At 42.1% G+C, this 19126-nt stretch overlaps 1 protein-coding gene across 1 annotated transcript in view; it reads right to left on the bottom strand.

The window, feature by feature from the left end:
* Window positions 1–19126, bottom strand: part of LOC136612504 (immunoglobulin superfamily DCC subclass member 4-like) — an 84053-nt gene that overhangs the window by 32359 nt on the left and 32568 nt on the right. The window contains exons 2-3 of the mRNA XM_066592906.1: window positions 1466–1756; window positions 645–786 (exon numbers count right to left, since the gene is read on the bottom strand). Of these exons, the coding sequence (XP_066449003.1) occupies window positions 645–786; window positions 1466–1756 (433 nt within the window). The remainder of the gene's footprint in view (window positions 1–644; window positions 787–1465; window positions 1757–19126) is intronic.

A 19126-nucleotide genomic window follows, 5' to 3' on the forward strand; every position in this document is an offset into this window, starting at 1 on the left:
GGGGCAGCCTCAAAATTTTCTTTTCTGCCAGTCGGTAAGATCTGTAGGGATCCAGCAGCTTGAACAAATATTAATCTCCACCAGGTTCCATGTTTTCAGCGCAGAAGTATGGTCACTCAACCCTGAACGGTATGACAATTATCACTACCCACTTTTTAATTTTGAGCACTTGCAGGTTTACACAACTGACAGTCATTTTAATGCGTGGCTGATCATGAGTGGCCACCTCGGCATTAACCCTTTGCAATTCAATTTTGGATTCAGGGTTTCCTAGGGGGCTTTCTTTTTCTGCCATTATACAATGGCGCCGTCTGCTGGCTAGAGCCAGTACTGTGGTATGGGACATGCTAGTGAGGCTCCCGACAACAGAGCGGCCAGTAATATACAGTAAGAATACCCTGCGGGACGTCTTCCGACATTGGAGCTGTACAGCCTTCAATCAGAATGTCTTCAGACATCAGACAATGGATTGGAAAGGGTCAAGACAGATAGAGGCATGACCCACTTGGTCTTAAGACCACTCTCTTTTAGAATATATGACTGACGTTGTATATAAGAATACTTTTCCATGAACAAACTATGAGTCAGTTTTTCCTCTCAGATTTCCATCAGTAGATAAAGTCCTTTTCATACCAATGGCTTACCTGCTACTAGAAGCTAGAGGAACCTGGTCTTTTTGCCATGTGATCTGTGGTGCCGGAGACCCATTGATGCCACATTCAAATCTTGCCAGACTGTTCTCCAATACAACCTGAGGTTCAGGATGCAGGTGAAAAGGAGGAAGCCCTTCCAGATACAGAACAACACAATTAAATGTATGTATCATGGTGTGTGAGGGAGTTCAAGGTAGACCAACAACAAATAATGTCACATATATTAAACAGTATTTCCTGAAATGAAAAATACACTCCTTATGTCAACATGAGTCCGTCAATTATATCTATCTCTGGGGATCCTTGGTTTGCAAACAGTAGAGATGTAGAGATGAGCGAGCACGCTCGGATAAGTCAGCTACTCGAGTGAGCCTCACTCTTCTCGAGTAACTGCATTCTTGTCCAAGCGTGCTGGGGGGGCGGCGGCGGGGGTTAGCGTGAGAGAGATTCCCCCCCCCCCCCCGCTATCTCTCCTCCCAACCCCCCCCCCCCCAACCCCCCTGAGCACGCTCGGACAAGAATGCAGTTACTCGAGAAGAGCGAGGCTCGCTCGAGTAACTGACTTATCCGAGCGTGCTCGCTCATCTCTATATAGATGCCATTACAGATCTGGCATGGGTGGCAGACAGATTGGGTTATCATTGGATAACTAGACAGATTTGCCATTTTATAACGGAAATATGGTGACCATAAGAAGGTTAACTGAAACTTTTAACGACTTGACTTGAAAGGACAACTCAAGGACTTATACTCATATCTACTTGTCAAAACTGAAGTTTAAGGTGTCTACTTACAAAATATGTTGTACCTACCTGCCAATCTGACTGTGCCTGTTCTGCCCTGCAAAACACCAAAGGAGTTCCTGGTGGTGCAGAAGTAGCTTCCCTCGATGCTTGCTCCTTCTCGTTGGGATATTACAAGGGATCCATCAAGAAGCACAGTAAAGTCTTCTGCTGTTAGTTGCGCTCCATCCTTCCACCATGTGACATTATTGGACACCTCTGTGTCATCTAGATCACAATGCAATATGGCTTCTTGACGTGGCAGGATAGTTGTATCTGTGGGGCCAGGACGGCAGCCAAGGTCTAGCCAGGTGCTCTCTCCTACAACAAAGATCCAAGAGCGTTTAAGACTACTGATCAGTCAGAAGGCTTTAATACATTGATTTAACACCTTAGTGGTCCTAATTTGTCGCTGCAGTTATAGGAAAGAGGTATATACACTTATAGTAGTCCTTCTAAGGTGAGTAACATCAGGAGCTGCAGAAAACTGCCAAATCGTATTGCACACGACTATGTGTGTGTAATAGGGGCTAGAATCTCTGCAGTGCACACATGGCACAGCAGCAGGCTCCTCTCACCAGTTCTGGGTGGATGGAGAATTAGATGTATACCTCACAGAAAAATATAGGATACAAGTCATATAATGGCCAGAAATGATTCCTCATACACATACATAACAGTTTATTCTAAAAAGTCATCTGAAACCTCAGTAAGTTTTAAGTCGTCTAAAGTAAAATGTGAAAGTCTTAATTGATTTTGCAAGTTTAAGAAAGTCCTCTTAGGACAAAAAAACTTTTCAGTAACATTTCTCAACTATTCTCCCTACACGGTACCCGAGGCTGCCATGTTTCTGACTAAGCATGGCACATAAAGGATTCTGTTTATAACACAAACATAACTAGCCACAGTCTATTCGGATTCCTCTGGAGCTGGATGTTCACAACAAGAACACATTGGGGCAAATGTATAATTGAAATTATGACAGTCTTTTGGTACAAATTGCACAAGAAAACTGTTTTATATGCTTTGCGCCACATTTATGATGTGTTTTAGGCACCTTCAAACATGTTTTAAGTTGTGTCATGGCTTATTGGGAAAGGGGCATGGCCTAAATGTGGCACAAAAACTGGCATAAACAAAGTCAACTACTAGATAGTATAAAGTTAGACAGACGATTATAGATACTCCACATCTATCATCCAGCATGAGTCACTGCAATAAATATGGCGCATTTTAAGACTGTCTGGTTCAAGTTTGCCCTGTCTAACTAACGGATAATATTAGTAAATCTGTCCCAGTCTGTATTGATTTTCACCTTCTTCAAGCACTATGTGGCTGGTATACACTGGAAGGCTGTGTAGGTCTACATGGCTTTACCAAGTCCAAAAAATATGCAAGATTCATTAGCTGTAGTCTCTCCTATATGACAATATTAAATGGGACTGAGCATCCTTACAGCACCCCGAACACCCAGTTATGTCACGAGGATATCTGCATTAACCCATTCCTCACAGTGCTGCCCTGTCACATCATGCCTTGTCTACCGATACACTGCATTGGCCCAGAGTCAATGAATGAAGGTCTGCTATGACAAATTATCCCTCTCGGAGCCAAATTCAGTTCTGTTCAAAGGTCACTGAATGAAGAATTCCTCTTGAAGCAATGAGTAAAATGGGCGGAAGGCCCAGGATCCTGCACCTTCAAGGTTTCTACTTGAAAAGCTAATATATTGTTCCTAGCCCTGCAATACTTCTAAAATGCAGAGGGCCTCAAAACAGAGGTCTATTGATCAAAATGAGGTTTGCATCATCGGTACTGACAGGATGCTGAACAGACTAAAAATAGTTGAAAATAGTCCTTCTGTGTCCTACAAGTACATCTCACGCACCCTCAGCCTCATGCATAGAAGTCATCTGAAGCCAATGCAGGAGAAATAAATGGCCAAATGCAGCTTTCCCCAGCGATTACATCTGATCGCCTGGGGTTAAAGAAACCAGTGATCAGATGATGACCGGGTTGGTTTTCGAGAGACAACCTCTTTATCTGATGAATTCAGGTCTGTGTTTACCAAGAAAGTAAAAGTTATGTTGGATAATTGGGCAGGAAAAACTAGAAAAATGCCCAAATTAGATTAAGGGTCCTTTTAGATGAGCCGATTTACCGTTTGAACGAGCGAGTGACATCACTGCTATTTCGTTCGCTCTCGTGCCTTATCCTATTTTACGGCGGTCACGGTATGGTTAAAATGACGTTATCTTGTTATCTTTATTCTATGAGTCAGAACATTTACGGTGATACCAAATATATTTAGCTTTTTATGTACCTGCTACTTAAAGGGGTTGTCTGACTTCATTTTGTAACTATTGGGCCCCTCCTGTCCCAAAGTACATTTCATATATGTACTTACCATGGTGCTTCCTGGTCATCCATGACATCCTGTAAACAAAGCATGTGAGCTTCTAATGAAGAAGCCCCAGCAGATTTATAGGATGTAACTGATTACGTCCCATTGCAGGGCTCCTATTGGCCGCAGCACATGACCACTGCAGGCGTCATCATCAAAGTCACCACATGGCCAAAGCGGTGACAGAGGAGCAGTGCGGCAGTGTTGAGGTGAATATGTTTTTTTGGTATATATATTTCATCCTCCCCCACTGCCCCCAATGATGTTCATATTGCAAAACTCCTTTAAAGATAAAAAATCTTTAAATAAATAACTTCATGTCATCCTCTTCTGACCCTCATGACTTTTTAAAATTTTCCATAGATAGGATGGTGTGAGGACTCCATCTTTGCAGGGCGATCTGTAGTTTTTGATAGTATGACTTTGGAGTACATATGATGTTTTGGTCAATTTTTTGTAATATTGTAAGAAATCGTCCTTTTATGGAATCGGACACTTTGTACTCAGCTATTTCCGTCAGCAGCACTGAAATGAATGGAGTGGTGGCCACGCATGTGTGGCCAGCGCTCCATTCAATCTGACGTCGCTGTTGATGGGAGAAGCGACCCAACAGTGACAAAAACAGAGGGACATAGGACCCCCGTTCTTGGGATTACATTTCCCAGCAATCAGACTTTTATAACCTATTCTATGGATAAGTCACTTTAGCCACAGGAGGATCCAATTCCACAACATAAAATTTCTTCCAGCACTCATATGAAGTTAAAAACTTTTATTGTAGCATCCTTAAAAACATTCTTATAGATGCAGACGGATTAAAAAAAGGGAACACTTTTACGCGTTTTGAGATTACACGTTTCAAGCCTGACAAACCAGGATCTTCTCATAAAATCATTCCCAACCTTATGCAACTAGTTAAAATCAAACCCTTTCTGCACATAAGGTGAGCCCGTCACATCCCCACAGCACCTCGAACTGAGTTATCGTGCTGTTAGGGGACGTGACAGAGAGACGGGCTGTGTGTTTTTGAATCAGCAGTGTGTTCCCCAAAGTCAGTGCGTGGCAAGAAAATCTGGCTCTTTTCAGAGCTCTGTGCCTGTTCTCTCCCATACAAGTCTATTGGATTGCGCCCACAAGAACCTGAAAAGGGTCAGATTTTCCTACGGCCTGCATTTTTCACCAGGTGACAGCGCTGGATCACTGGAGTGCGTGAGTATAAAAATACATCCCTTTTTCCTGTCACGTCACCTAACAGCACCATAAGTTAATTTATAGTGCTGTGGGGGTGTGACAAGTTCCCTTTAGTCAGAAATGCTATCTTTTCTCTTGAGGGAGAGCACCTAGAAGATGAGTGAGTTAGGAGACTTATAAGACCATTCATGCTCCTCTGGGTAATATGCAAATTAGGGAGATAGAACAATACCTCTGCAGTGCCACCTATTGGAAGGCAGCATTCCTGCAAGTCATTGTTAGACTCTTTATACAAGCCTTGTAACAATGACTGGGAATTGAAAGCCAAGCCAGAATCTATACACAGACAGATGTTTTGGGGTGTTTGCCCCTCATACGTGCGCAGTAGGTTTCCGTCTTGGCTAGCGAGAGGCTTGTGACGTGGCTCAGGAACGCTATCTTTTCTCCGTAATTCCATCTTCCTTGTTTGCACGTTCCCTTTTAGGATGCATGTGACCACAATGTGATATAATAGAACATGCTAACGCAAAACATCAGTAGATATAAAGTAAATCAGAATGGTAATTTAAACCTCCAGGGTGGTGGCTGTCCAGAGCCATTATCCAAAAGGCATCTCTATTTCTCAATTCTGCCTCCCAGTCTCCCAGGCTTGTTAACCCTCTCAAGAGCCAGAACCTGAAATGATGTGAAATTGTGAGTGCACATATACAAGATAATGCGATAATGCAAAAACCTACGAACATGAGAGGAGCCATATGTGTTCCGCAATATGTTTTTTCAGCAGTCTTATAGTTGATCCCTCATATTTTAATTTACATAGGAAAGAAGTGAAACGTGAAACGCGTAAAAGTGTTCCTTTTTCATCCATCTCCTTCTGTGAGGATGTTTTTAGGGAGGCTACAATAAAAGTTGTTTTTAACTTTATATGAGTGCTGGAAGAAGTCTTGTGTTCTGCCATCTACTGTAGTGATTGATGTAAGTAATGACAATCAGAGAACAGCACTGTGGAATATGTTGCTTCTATCTATCTCATATCACTCTATCTATTTATCTATCTATCTCATGTCTATCTATCTATTCATCTATGTATCCATCTTTGTATCTATCTATCTATCTATCTCATATCAATCAACCTATCTATCTATCTCATATCAATCAACCTATCTATCTATCTATCTATCTATCTATCTATCTATCTATCTATCTATCTATCTCATATCACTCTATCTATCTATCTATCTATCTATCTATCTATCTATCTATCTCATGTCTATCTATCTATTCATCTATGTATCCATCTCTGTATCTATTTATCTCATATTACTCTATCTATGTATCTATCTATCTCATATCACTATCTATCTCATATCTATCTATCTATCCATCTATGTATGTATGTATGTATGTATCTCATATTAATCAACCTATCTATCTCATATCTATCTATCCAGCGATGTATGTATCTATCTATCTATCTCATATCTATCTATCTCATATCAATCTATCTCTCTATCTCATGTCTATATATCTATCTATTCATCTATGTATCCATCTCTGTATCTATCTATCTATCTATCTATGTCATATCACTTCGTATTATGTCATATCTATCTCATGTCTATCTATTCATCTAGGTATCCATTTTTGTATCTATCTATCTATCTCATATCACTCTATCTATCTCATATCTATCTATCTATCTATCTATCTATCTATCTATCTATCTCATATCACTCTATCTATCTCATATCTATCCATCTATGTATCTATCTCATATCTATTTATCTATCTATCCATCTATCTCATATCAATCTATCTATCTATCTATCTCATGTCTATCTATCTCCCTATCTATCTATCCATCTATGTATCTATCTATGTATCTATCTATCTATCTATCTCATATCTATCTATCCATCCATCTATGTATCTATCTCATATCTATCTCATATCAATCTATCTATCTATCTCATATCTATATATCTATCTATCTCATGTCTATCTATCTATCCATCTATGTATCCATCTCTGTATCTATCTCTCTCATATCACTCTATCTATCTATCTCATGTCTATCTATCTATTTATCTATGTATCCATCTTTGTATCTATCTATCCATCACTGTATCTATCTCATATCTATCTATCTATCTATCTATCTATCTATCTATCTATCTATCTATCTATCTATCTATCTATCTATCTCATATCTATCTACCTATCTATCCATCCATCCATCTATCCATCCATCTATGTATGTATGTATCTATCTATCTCATGTCTATCTATCTAGGTACATAGCTATATAGACCCTAATTTGAAATAGGATATATAGATAGATATATTAGGTTCTCTCTTTGTGAACATTTCGTTCTCGTCTTCTTTCTGTAGTCAATGTTCTGCCAACCTCAGTGCAACATTACGTTATCAAACTGAATACCTGCAACTGTGTTTTCGTCAGAAAGTAGTTCAATAAATTATATATGTCTGATTTTTTAGAATGAATAATAACATTTTTGGGATTTTCTGCAACGCTACAGACATCTTTCTTGTACGAGATAACAATAATAATAATAGTAATTAGCATAAGAGCACAATGAAATATTAATGCTTGTTCCAGACATTTTACCTTATTCACACAGAGTTTTACTATTTTTAAACCATCTCTTGCAGTTGCTAGGAGACAATGATGTCCGGCACTCGTCTCTTTTTCCCATCCGCTCGGTAGAGATTCAGTGCCTATCTGGTTTCTGATCCTGAGTCATAATTAAGCATCAGGATTTATTGGCATAAAGATGTTTAAAACTAGTAGATAATATTCTTTGGTCACTGTGCAAGTACTGGGTATTCCTGATTTATAAAGTTGGTTCATGTTATACAAGGTGTAGCGAAAAAGATGGATCCAGCTCTATATCTCATTACTGGTGTCTTTTTGAAATAACACTAGTGTACCTGAATAGGAAGGCATGGATGCCTACACAATGGTGTGGCTCACGGGCCTCTGAGCGCCCAAGAACATGGATATTCATTTTCTATGGTGGTCCCTGTATGAGATAGTGAGTATAACCCGATTGCAAAGTTGAAGAGTAGTATGTGAGGAGTAGAAATCCGCTTTCCATGTCTTTCTACGTTCCGTGGGACCGCTGCTATGACTGAAGTAAGGGAAACGTACTCGTAGAGACCAGTCCATGGCTCTCATGAGAGCTTACGATAGACAAGCCATCAGTGGATGGCCATGGAATAAGAAGATGGAACAGGATTCTAGAGGTGAACATCTGGCTACGTTGATGGTGCCGTCAGCAAAGATAGGGATTTGAAGACCATGGAGTGAATTACCTATGTGATGGACTGCTTGCTAGAGATGGGTTGCGCCTTACAAAAACAGGTAAGCATATATTTGGTGGGCGCCTTGCTTCACTCATTAGGAGAGCTTTAAACTAAAACAATATGGGAAGGGAGGTGAAAGGCCAGGTAAAAAATATACAGCTAATTAATACATTTAAGAACCTTGCTATTAGAAGTGGAAAGAAAGAACTAAGACAAAAAATTCAGCATAAAAGTAGAGAAGTAAGAGACACCGATCACAAACTAAAAAGTTTCTACACAAATGCACAGAGCATGGGAAACAAAGAAGGGGAATTGGAGCTCCTAACACAGGAAGAGAAATATGATGTCATAGGCATCACGGAAACTTGGTGGAATGATACACATGATTGGAATACAAGACTTGAAGGATACAACTTATTTATAAGAAACAGACATAAAAAGGGGGTGAAGGTATTTCGTTGTATGTTAGGAAAATATTCATCTCCACAGAGATTCAAACTGCAGAGCAAGGCAGTTCTGTAGAAACTGTTTGGGTTAGGATACAAAAAGAGAACAACAGAAAGGACACCATTGTAGGCATTTACTATAGGCCACCTGGACAAGCAGAAGATATGGATGGACTCTTTCTACATCAGATGGCCAAGTTCTCAAAAAAGCATGACATAGTAATTATAGGAGATTTTAACTATTCAGACATTTGTTGGGAATCTCTCTCAGGTAAAACTAATGGATCCAACAAATTCTTATCTGCTCTTGCTGACAACTTTATCTTCCAAAAGGTAGAAGAGAAAACAGGGGGATCTGCTATCTTGGACCTAATTCTTACAAACAGGGAGGGAATGGTTCAGGAAGTCAGAGTGGCTGGGACCTTAGGAGGCAGTGATCATGCTATCGTTGAATTGTGGATGAAAAGGGGAGTAAGACCTGAGAAAACTCAGACCGGAAGGTTGGATTTCAGAAAGGCAGATTTTATAGGACTCAGAAAGAGGGTAGGAAGAATCCAATGATTGGATGTTCTTAAGGACAGAAATGTAAGAGAAGGTTTAGATATATTGCAAAATGAGATTCTCAAAGCACAATCATTAACAATCCCTAAAAGAAGGAAGAATGGGAAGTATTTAAAGAGACCAGGCAAATGCAGTGGATATAGTATATCTTGACTTTAGTAAAGCATTTGACAAAGTATCTTATACAATACTTATAGAAAAAACAACCAAATATGGGATTGACAAGGCAACTGTTAGGTGAATTCACAACTGATCATACTCAGAGTGGTCATAAAAGTGGAAGAATGTGTCAAGTGGGGTACCACAAGGCTCTGTCCTAGGCCCAGTGTTGTTCAACATTTTTATAAATGATCTGGAGGAGGGAATTAATGGGAAACTGATCAAATTTGCAGACAACACAAAGCTAGGAGTGATAGCAAACACTAGAAAATAGAGAGAGAGTATTCCAAAATATCTAGAAAAGCTGGAACAGTGGGCAGTGGCTAACAGAATGGTATTTAACAAGGAGAAATGCAAAGTCCTACATCTGGGCAAGAAAAATGAAAAAAAGCACATTTAGAATGGGCGGAATTGGGCTAAGCAGCACATGTGAAAAAGACTTGGGTATAAAAATAGATCATAGACTGAACATGAGTCAACAATGTGATGCAGCAGCCAAAAAGGCAAGCACAATTCTGGGATGCATAAAGAGAAACATAGAGTCTAGATCACGTGAGCTAATTATTACCCTCTACTTTTTCTTAGTCAGACCTCATCTGGAATACTGTGTCCTGTTCTGGGCACCCCACTTTAAAGACATAAATAGCTGTCTACAAATATCTGAAGGGCTGTCACAGTGCAGAGGGATCAACCCTATTCTCATTTGCACAAAGAAAGACTAGAAGCAATGGGATGAAACTAAAAAGAGGAGACACATATTAGATATTAGAAAAACTTTCTGACAGTGAGGGTGATCAATGAGTGGAACAGGTTACCACGGCAGCACTGATCTGAGTTTGCTAAGACCCAGCAGTTCTGCTATGCGAGGGACACCCGGCGATCACGTGATCGGCAGATGCAGTAGAGGAAACAGCACTGACACTTCCTCTATTTTCTGCATAATGCTCATGAAGTGCTATGTAAGCTAGAAAAAGAGAATGCAGAAATGATTATAAACGGCTTCTGTCTTCTCCATCGGGTCCTCGCCTTTCTCTGACATCTGATCACCTGACCTGTTCCTGCTAGATTGCAGGATCTTTAAAACCACACCATTTTTTAGTATCGACCAGAATTAAAGCCCAGTACCAAGCATCATATATACAGATGCAGCACATTTTAGCTTGATTGTGATAGCATGGCACAGAAAGTTATCTGAAACCCACTAAAAAAGTATTTTTTACTTATCTTAACACAACAAAACCCATTGTAAAGGAATTCAAAGTGCAAAGAAGCCACCCTGGTAGGAAGTCACACTTTGATATTACGTCACATTATGAGTCAAGTTAAAGAAAAATACTTTTGTATATGGCGCTTGGTCCAACGCGGGTTAATCATTAGCTAAAGCAGAAGATAATATTGGATAGACACCGGTGCTGGACTTCCTCTATTCCCGGTTATTTGATGTATGATAGTTTAAATACATTGGGGTACATTTACTACTAGTGTGGCACCACAATTCTGGCATACGTTGCCCCTGTTTTGGCACAAATCAATGTGGACAGATTTACTAGTGATTTGTACCAAAAAAAAACATATGTAAACCTCCACTTTTCAAAAAGTGCATAGAAAACTGTGTGCAGCTAGCTACTTGGTCAGAAGTTACAGATATTATAGTGACTTTTTACAGAACACACAAATATAGAAGAAAAAGAAAACATGCCAACCGAAACCTTTGCCATATCCACCCTGTAATCCAAGACTATACAATTACATATCTAAACATACTAAATAAAAGGGGGAAGCCATTCTTGTACTTTATTTTAGCGTAAATATACTAATTTTAAAAATAACTAAAAATTTAAAAAAGCTTTTTGTACACATTACTCCTAATAAAACAAAAAAAAAATTTCAGAGATAAACGGTATTAAAAATTAGCCCCATATGTCACGAAAAAAAAATACAGCAGAAATTGTTTTGGCAGCCCAAGAACAAAAATACAGTAGGGCTATAAAAACCACTGCATGCATAGAATTGTTATTAAGGTACTTCAGGACCGAAGGGTTAAGATTAAAATTCAGTCAGGGTAACGCAACATACTACAGAAGTCCACTCATGTATTCCAGGCACATACAGATCCCTAAGTCATAGCTCCGATCGTTCATCACTACATTGAAAAGTCATTCCACATAAGGCCTTGGTTATGCCATTTGTGTAATGTACATTTGCAGTATATGTCAGGAGCCCCTCCCAAGATGTATGACAATGTGACTTTTGACTTCTTTTACAAGGCCAATTGTCATGTGTTCGTCAGTATACATCTCTTAATATAAGGAGAAACCAATACAAAATGCAAAAAATGGATATTATTTGTTTCTGTAAGGGAAGTCAAAGGCAGGTGTACACAGCAGGTATGAGCGCACGGTTACAGCGGTCTGAGGCATTTGTTTGGCTGCAACGTGCATGCTATACATAAGCCCCTAAAAGGATCTCAGCACAACTATAAGGGCTTCTTTAGATGACTGCATGTGCAAATACGCTCGCTTCAGCACAATTAATTAGGTTATTTTGCGCACGTATTGGCGCGTAGTACTGTATTTTTTGCGCAAACTGGGCATGTTCACATGTGCGCGCAAAACACCCTGCCCAGATTTAAAAGGCTTTAAAGCCTAATGAGGTCCGGATGTGTTCTCTCCTTCACAGAATTGCACATGGTATTGCACATTTGTGCACCTCCCTTAGACTGCAATGGGAGCCTTTGCTGCACAATACGCAGAAAGATAGAGAGGGTCCTATTGTTTTCTGAATGAGTGTGCAAAATATGGAGAAGGTAACAAACCCATTGAAATTAATTGGTTCTATTCTTGTAATGCGCGGGCAAGTATGGTGGTCTTAAGGAGCCCTAAATCACAAAGGTGGTAAGGTACAGGAGCAGTGGATTACCACTCTTCATTCCATATCAACAGGAAATTGAGGCTACTCTAGACACTGGCACACCAAAACTGGACAGCTGTAGGCAAAAAGCATCGCTTGACATCCATGTTCCTATAGTACAATCTCGTAGCAGACGTTACCTTACTGGTAGCATGCGGCACTATTTTTTCAGATAAAATTCTTGACCCATTACAATGCGGTCAGTTGGGTAGCTGTTGGTCTATGGCATATAAAACATCCAGCACCTCCGTTGTACCCATTGTTCTGCTCCTATAGCGGAGCAGAACAGAGGTTCTTAAGGGGGTTGTACGACAATCGCAAGTCATTCTCTATCCACAGGATAGGAGGTCGTACATGTACACCCTCTAGCATCAAAAGGTGAATGTCAGCCAAACTTGATAATTTTGGTGGGACCGGCCAGCCATTTGATGTGTATTTGGGATGTCCCAACTCACTTATATGAATGTCTCCATTCAAACCCTGCCCCCTTTTCTAGAAACTTTTGAAGAGTCCAGTGAGAGGTGTAACATAGTATGTTAGCCTGAAAAAAGACATATGTCCATCCAGTTCAGCCTATTACCCCGATGCTGATCGAGAGGAAAGCAAAAAAACCCTATAAGATAGTAGCCAATTTTTACCATTAATGGTGAAAAATTTCTTCCCAACTCCAAGTCTGGGAATCAGAATAATCCCCGAATCACCTACCCTTCTGAAGTAATTAATGACTATAATTTAATATTGTATCGCTCAAGAACGGCATCCAGGCCCCTCTTAAACTCTTTTAGTGCGTTTGCCATCACCACGTCCTCAGGCAGAGAGTTCCACAGTCTCACTGCTCTTACAGTAAAGAACCCCCTTCTATGTTGGTGTAAAAACCTTCTTTTCTCTAGCTGTAGAGGGCGCCCCCCTGTTACAATAACATCTATTTTTTGTGATTCAAATCAATAGTAAATCTGTCTACATTGATTAGCAAAAAAGAGTGCAACATACAACTGAATTCTGTAAAACACTGGTAATAAATATGCCCCACCGAGTCTTGTCCAAGTGTGAAGGGTATGTTCACATGAATACTACCATATCTGCAGCAGATACCTAGAGGTTCCACAGTAGTTAATGCGCACCACTTTAGTGAACAATTAAAAAAAATGTATATGTTCTCGCCTTCTCTCCGACCCTAAGATCAAGTTAGCCTATGGATCTTATATGCTTAATCAGCTTTTATTGAAGCATTTTAGTTTTTACATAGCCATAATCATCTTTACATGTATCTTTCATAAACCACCTATTACCACTAAACACAAGCAGGTAGTCAAAAAACAACAGCGATAAATTCCTAATTATGCTAATAGTCCTTAATTAGTATCACTGTCTATCCAATGACCCAAAAGTTGCATTTATCTAAGGCCTATTTTTTAAGCTTTCCCATGAATCATAGCTCTTAGTACAACTACACACATCAGTGGGAAAGGAAAAATATATAGCATAATGATATGTAGAAGAAAAAATATGTGTCTATACCCATGCAAAGTTATTATTTCTAGCATAGGCGTACATATAGGGGTTGCTGGGGGCGCGATTGCGACCCGGCCCCTAAGCCCCTGGGGGCCCTGGAGGCCTTCTATCCACACACTGACTGACTGCATTACTTTCACTAAGGTCTCTGCGCGGGCCGGCAGCTTCTCCTGCACACCGGCGCTTCCTCCCGTACCTCCACTCAGACTCCTCCCCTCTGATGATCTCAGTGCAGAATCAGATAGAGGAGGAGTCTGAGCGGAGGTCCGGGAGGAAGCGCCGGTGGCAGGAGAAGCTGCCGGCCCACGCAGAGACCTTAGTGAAAGTAACTGCAGTCAGTGAGCAGGACACTGTGTGATGGGGGGGAGAACGAGGGGGACCCTGTGTTATGGGGGTGATAACGAGGGGGTTCCTGTGTGATGGGGAGGAGAACGAGGGGGATCCTGTGTGATGGGGCGGAGGGGGATCCTGTGCGATGGGGGGGAGAACAAGGGGGATCCTGTGTGATGGGGAGTGGGGGGGCACGAGGGGCGTTCCGTGTGTTGGGGAGTGGGGGGGGTAACGAGAGGTGTTGCGTGTGATTGGGAGTGGGGGGGAACGAGGGGTGTTCTGTGTGATGGGGAGTGGGGGGGAACGAGGGGTGTTCCATGTGATGGGGAGTGGGGGGGGAATGAGGGGTGTTCCTTGTGATGGGGTGTAAGGGGGGCGAGGGGTGTTCCGTGTGATGGGGAGTGGGGGGAACGAGGGGTGTTCCGTGTGATGGGGAGTGGGGGGAACGAGAGGTGTTCCGTGTGATGGGGAGTGGGGGGGGGCGAGGGGTGTTTTGTGTGATGGGGAGTGAGGGGGTACGAGGGGTGTACCATGTGATGGGGAGTGGGGGGGGCGAGGGGTGTTCCGTGTGATGGGGAGTGAGGGGGTATGAGGGGTGTTTCGTGTGATGGGGAGTGGGGGGAAGAACGAGGGGTGTTCTGTGTGATGGGGAGTGGGAGGGGGGAACAAGGGGTGTTCCGTGTGATGGGGAATGGGCGAAGGAACGAGGGGTGTTCCGTGTGATGGGAAGTGGGGGGAGGAACGAGGGGTGTTCCGTGTGATGGGGAGTGGGGGGGGGGGACAAGGGGTGTTCCGTGTGATGGGGTGTGGGGGTACGAGGGGTGTTCTGTGTGATGGGGGGGCAGGGGTGTTCCCTGTGATGGGGAGTGGGGGGGAACGAGGGATGTTCCGTGTGATGGGGAGTGGGGGGGGATGAGGGGTGTCCCGTGTGATGGGGAGTGGTTAGAGTGACAATGCGTATGGAAACAATGTATTGCGTATGGGCAGTGTATCATATGCAGTCCATACAGGTGTACAGGGCTCACGTTGTGTGGTACACAGAGAAAGAGAGCATGCTGGGATTTATTTCTTTTGCAAATCTACACGCAGTCCATTGACTTTCATTGACTCCATTCACTGTGCACCACGTGTGTGTGCGCAACGCACGCATAATACGTGGTGAAAACCTGGTTGTGGACATGAGCCCTAACATGTTATAAAAGTTAGCTTATGTTGTCTCTATTGTATATATTGTTATTATGCTATCTCCAATGTATATGTGTGTATATGTGTGTGTATATATATATATATATATATATATTTATTTTTTTTTTTTTTTCTTGGGGAAACAAAGCATGCCTTGAGGCTTGTGTTCTGGATGTTTTAAAACTCTGCTAAAACCCCTGATTACTAATGATCCATTGATGGGTCATTTAAAAAAAAACTGTAATGTAGCTAAAAGTGATGTACAAGGAGTAGTCGTGAAAAGGAGTGGCAGTTGGACGGGTCTGGAAGGGGGCCCCAAGCTAAATTTTTGCACCCAGGCCCATGAGCCTCTAGCCCTGATTTCTAGTTTGACATATAAAAAGAACAATAAAGATCGATCCTATACTGTTGTCTATGAGTTTCCGATCAGTCTACTACATTCTGGAGATTTCTGGAAGTGCATCCAGGGACTTCAAATGCCTATAAACTTTTCCCGACTCTCTCCTCCGCCACCACCTTCTCCATAGACATCAACTCGTTAACCTCCTGTATCCACTCCACCATTGTCGGGATCTTTTCTGTTTTCCAATATCTAGGTATAACTGAGTGTGTGGCTGTCAAAAAGAAACGTAGCAGGTCTTTTTTTGACAGCCGACACTAAACCAGGTAGCATAGTCAGGAGCGCTATCTGCGGGGTGGGAGAAATCAAACTTTTTGTAACCTCCTTGTAAGTGGAGAACATCATACTCCAAAAGAGCACAATGCTAGGAGATTTCTACCAGCATGGTTCCTAGTTCTTTACCACATCTGCAACAATCGGGAGAGACTTCGTGGAAAATGCGGTGCAACATAGCTGGACATACATGAGGTAAAGTCCCCTAGTGCAAGCACCAAGTCATGACCAACTCCTAGGGTGACGTCACATTGTGACATTTTCTAGGCAGACTGTTTTTGCGGGGTGGTTTGCCATTCCCTTCCCCAGTCATCTTTTACCACCCAGCAAGCTGGGTACTCATTTTATCAACCTCGGATGGATGGAAAGCTGAGTCAACCTACCTGTACCACCTCATTATTATTTTGGAATTCCTTTCTTGTGCTCTACAGGCCATGGACAGCTTGTGAGCTACCAAGAAGGCTCTCTCCTATTCCCTGGGTTCAATCGAACATCCAATGTCCTGTTCCCACTTCTTTATAAGGGTGGGGTTCCAATCAAAAGTATTCCTGATAATTTCTTGGTAGATTTTTGACAGGCATCTAGGTGGATCCCTTAGTAAATAGTGTTTCAAAGGGAATAGGTGGAGTCGAGAAATTTGTGTAATTGGATTTCAGGAATGTGGATCTTTTATGCAGAGGGTGGATGGATTTTGCTGTTACTGTAATAAGCTGCATAATTTTCTGCACACAAATTTGCATAGGGAAATACGAAGGGTATCTGCCCCATGTGAACAGACCCTCAATATGTTTTTCCTATACACCATAGGTGCCGTGTGGTGAATAAGCTGCTGTTATTTGATAGATAAGAATATTGTTGATAGATTCTGATCCTTTCTTATATAGTAATAGTCATATATAGTTTATTATGTATATACTTCCATGACTATGCTGCCACCTAATAGCCATATTGCCTTGCATTGGTCCTCAAGATAGTTCAGATCTTTTTACTGTAACCAACCGACTTATCGTTCCTGTTGCCGCAATCAGTGATAATTGAAACGAATGTCCTCCAGCGTAAAAGCACCGACTGAATGACGAATGATCATTTGTTATCTTATCGTTTGTCATTCAATCTCTGGTGTGCTCCGCCTCCGTTATTTTAGGGATGATCGAATACATAATGATTGGTCCACAACAGCATGCAAAAGCCTTCATGTGCTGCAAGAAAACCTGGTAGCAGTCTCTATTTAAGGGCTAGTTTATACGGCCATAGGCGTTTTACGTGCGCCCGCCTACCGTGGGGCCTGGGGAGACTTTCCGCCTTCCCTCCCGCTCGCCGGCTCACCTCCTCTTTTCCCTCCCTCCGGTCGTTTGTAATGAGAGGGGTGGAGCTAAGTTCCTGCCCCCTCTCCGCCCCTTGTCTGCAGCCAGCAATGGGAGGGGGTGGAGCTTAGCTCTGCCCACATCCCGCCCCCTCCCATGGCAAACAGCGGAAGGGGCGGAGAGGAGAAGAGAAGGAGAAGAGAGTTTAGCAGTCACAGTGCTCCCACAGGAATCTATGCAGCTGCCATTGCCGGTGTGAAAGCGCCCGGTCGGGCACTTTTACACCACGGGAATACTCCCCTGTCCACTGATGCATTGTAAGCCAGTGCATCAGACGGGCAGTGTATATCATGCGGGGTGTGAAAACCCGGCCAATATACGCCCGTGTTAATAAGCCCTTAGGGACAGTCTTATGGTGTTTGAGAATGCCATTTAAATTTTAAATACATCTATTCAATAGTTAGAAATAGTCCTGGGAAAACCCACAAAGTGACAGGATATATGCAAATGTATCCCAAAGTAGGCGATACATGGGCATGCCTAGGTGTGGCCCCAGGCAGCGCCCCAATGCTTGCCTGTAGATACTGTCAGCAAAACGTGGTCAGCCAGAATGCTGTAAATGGCCTGCCCATCTGTACATGGCCCATTCACAGAATACAAGCTGATGCAAATGCTGCTGACAATGCCTGCAGGGCAGCAGCTGCCTCGTTGTCACCATAGTAAGTAAGCGCTGCTGCTAATACGATTATATTTTGGAATTGCTAATAATGTAGCTTCACAATGTGGTATTAAAGGGAATCTGTCACCATATTTTTGCAGCCCTCACTAAAAGCACCATAAGGTAGTTCCTGTCACACTGATCACAGTGATATGTCTGCTATGGGTATCTGTGTAGTAGTGTTGGAGAAACTTGCATTTAAGTTTACACAGAGGTAGTCCTCCATATTCATGAGCTTCAGCTAGCCACACCCACCTCGTCCTCCAGCCAATGATTGGCAGCTCTCTATACACAGTAACAGGCAGACAGCAGGCAATCATTGGCTGGAGGACGGAGTGGATGTAGGTAGGCTGCAGCTTACGAATATCCAGGACTACTTTAAGTAATCCTCTATGCATGTGCTGCTGCGGATAAAATGCAAGTTTCTCCAAAACTACTGCACAGATCCACATAGCAGACACATCACTGTAATCAGTGTGATTGCCACTATGTTGTGCTGCCATCAGAGCGGGCTGCAAAAAAGATGGTGACAGAGCCAGTGTTTCACCTTAAAGGCTATTTGTAGCTTTAATAGACTGGTAAACACAGCGATAGAACAGTTATGTATTTGGGTGGAGGCGCCATTCAATGAAAAAAACTGTGAAATGTTAGGTCATATTTGCTAATTTTTTGGCAAATAGGAGACCCGGCCCCAGAGATCTGTCCAGCTGTTCTCTAGAAGCAAATGCAATTGAATTGGCAGAGTAGAATTAGGACACAAGAATATTATTTCTTCTCGAATCTGTGAACTATACAGCAGACTTAATGAACATTAGAATAGAAGATACCAGTTCATTGTCTGTTACCATGGAGACGCATAGATCTGCATGGGAGATGTAGACACAAAATGGTAGGATAGGATTTGTCTCTTTTTTGCCATCCTTCTAGTGTACAAATGACAAAAAACAGCACTACAGTTCTTTCCACAATAG

This window comes from Eleutherodactylus coqui, chromosome 2 (assembly GCF_035609145.1).
Source record: "Eleutherodactylus coqui strain aEleCoq1 chromosome 2, aEleCoq1.hap1, whole genome shotgun sequence".
Lineage (NCBI taxonomy): Eukaryota > Metazoa > Chordata > Amphibia > Anura > Eleutherodactylidae > Eleutherodactylus > Eleutherodactylus coqui.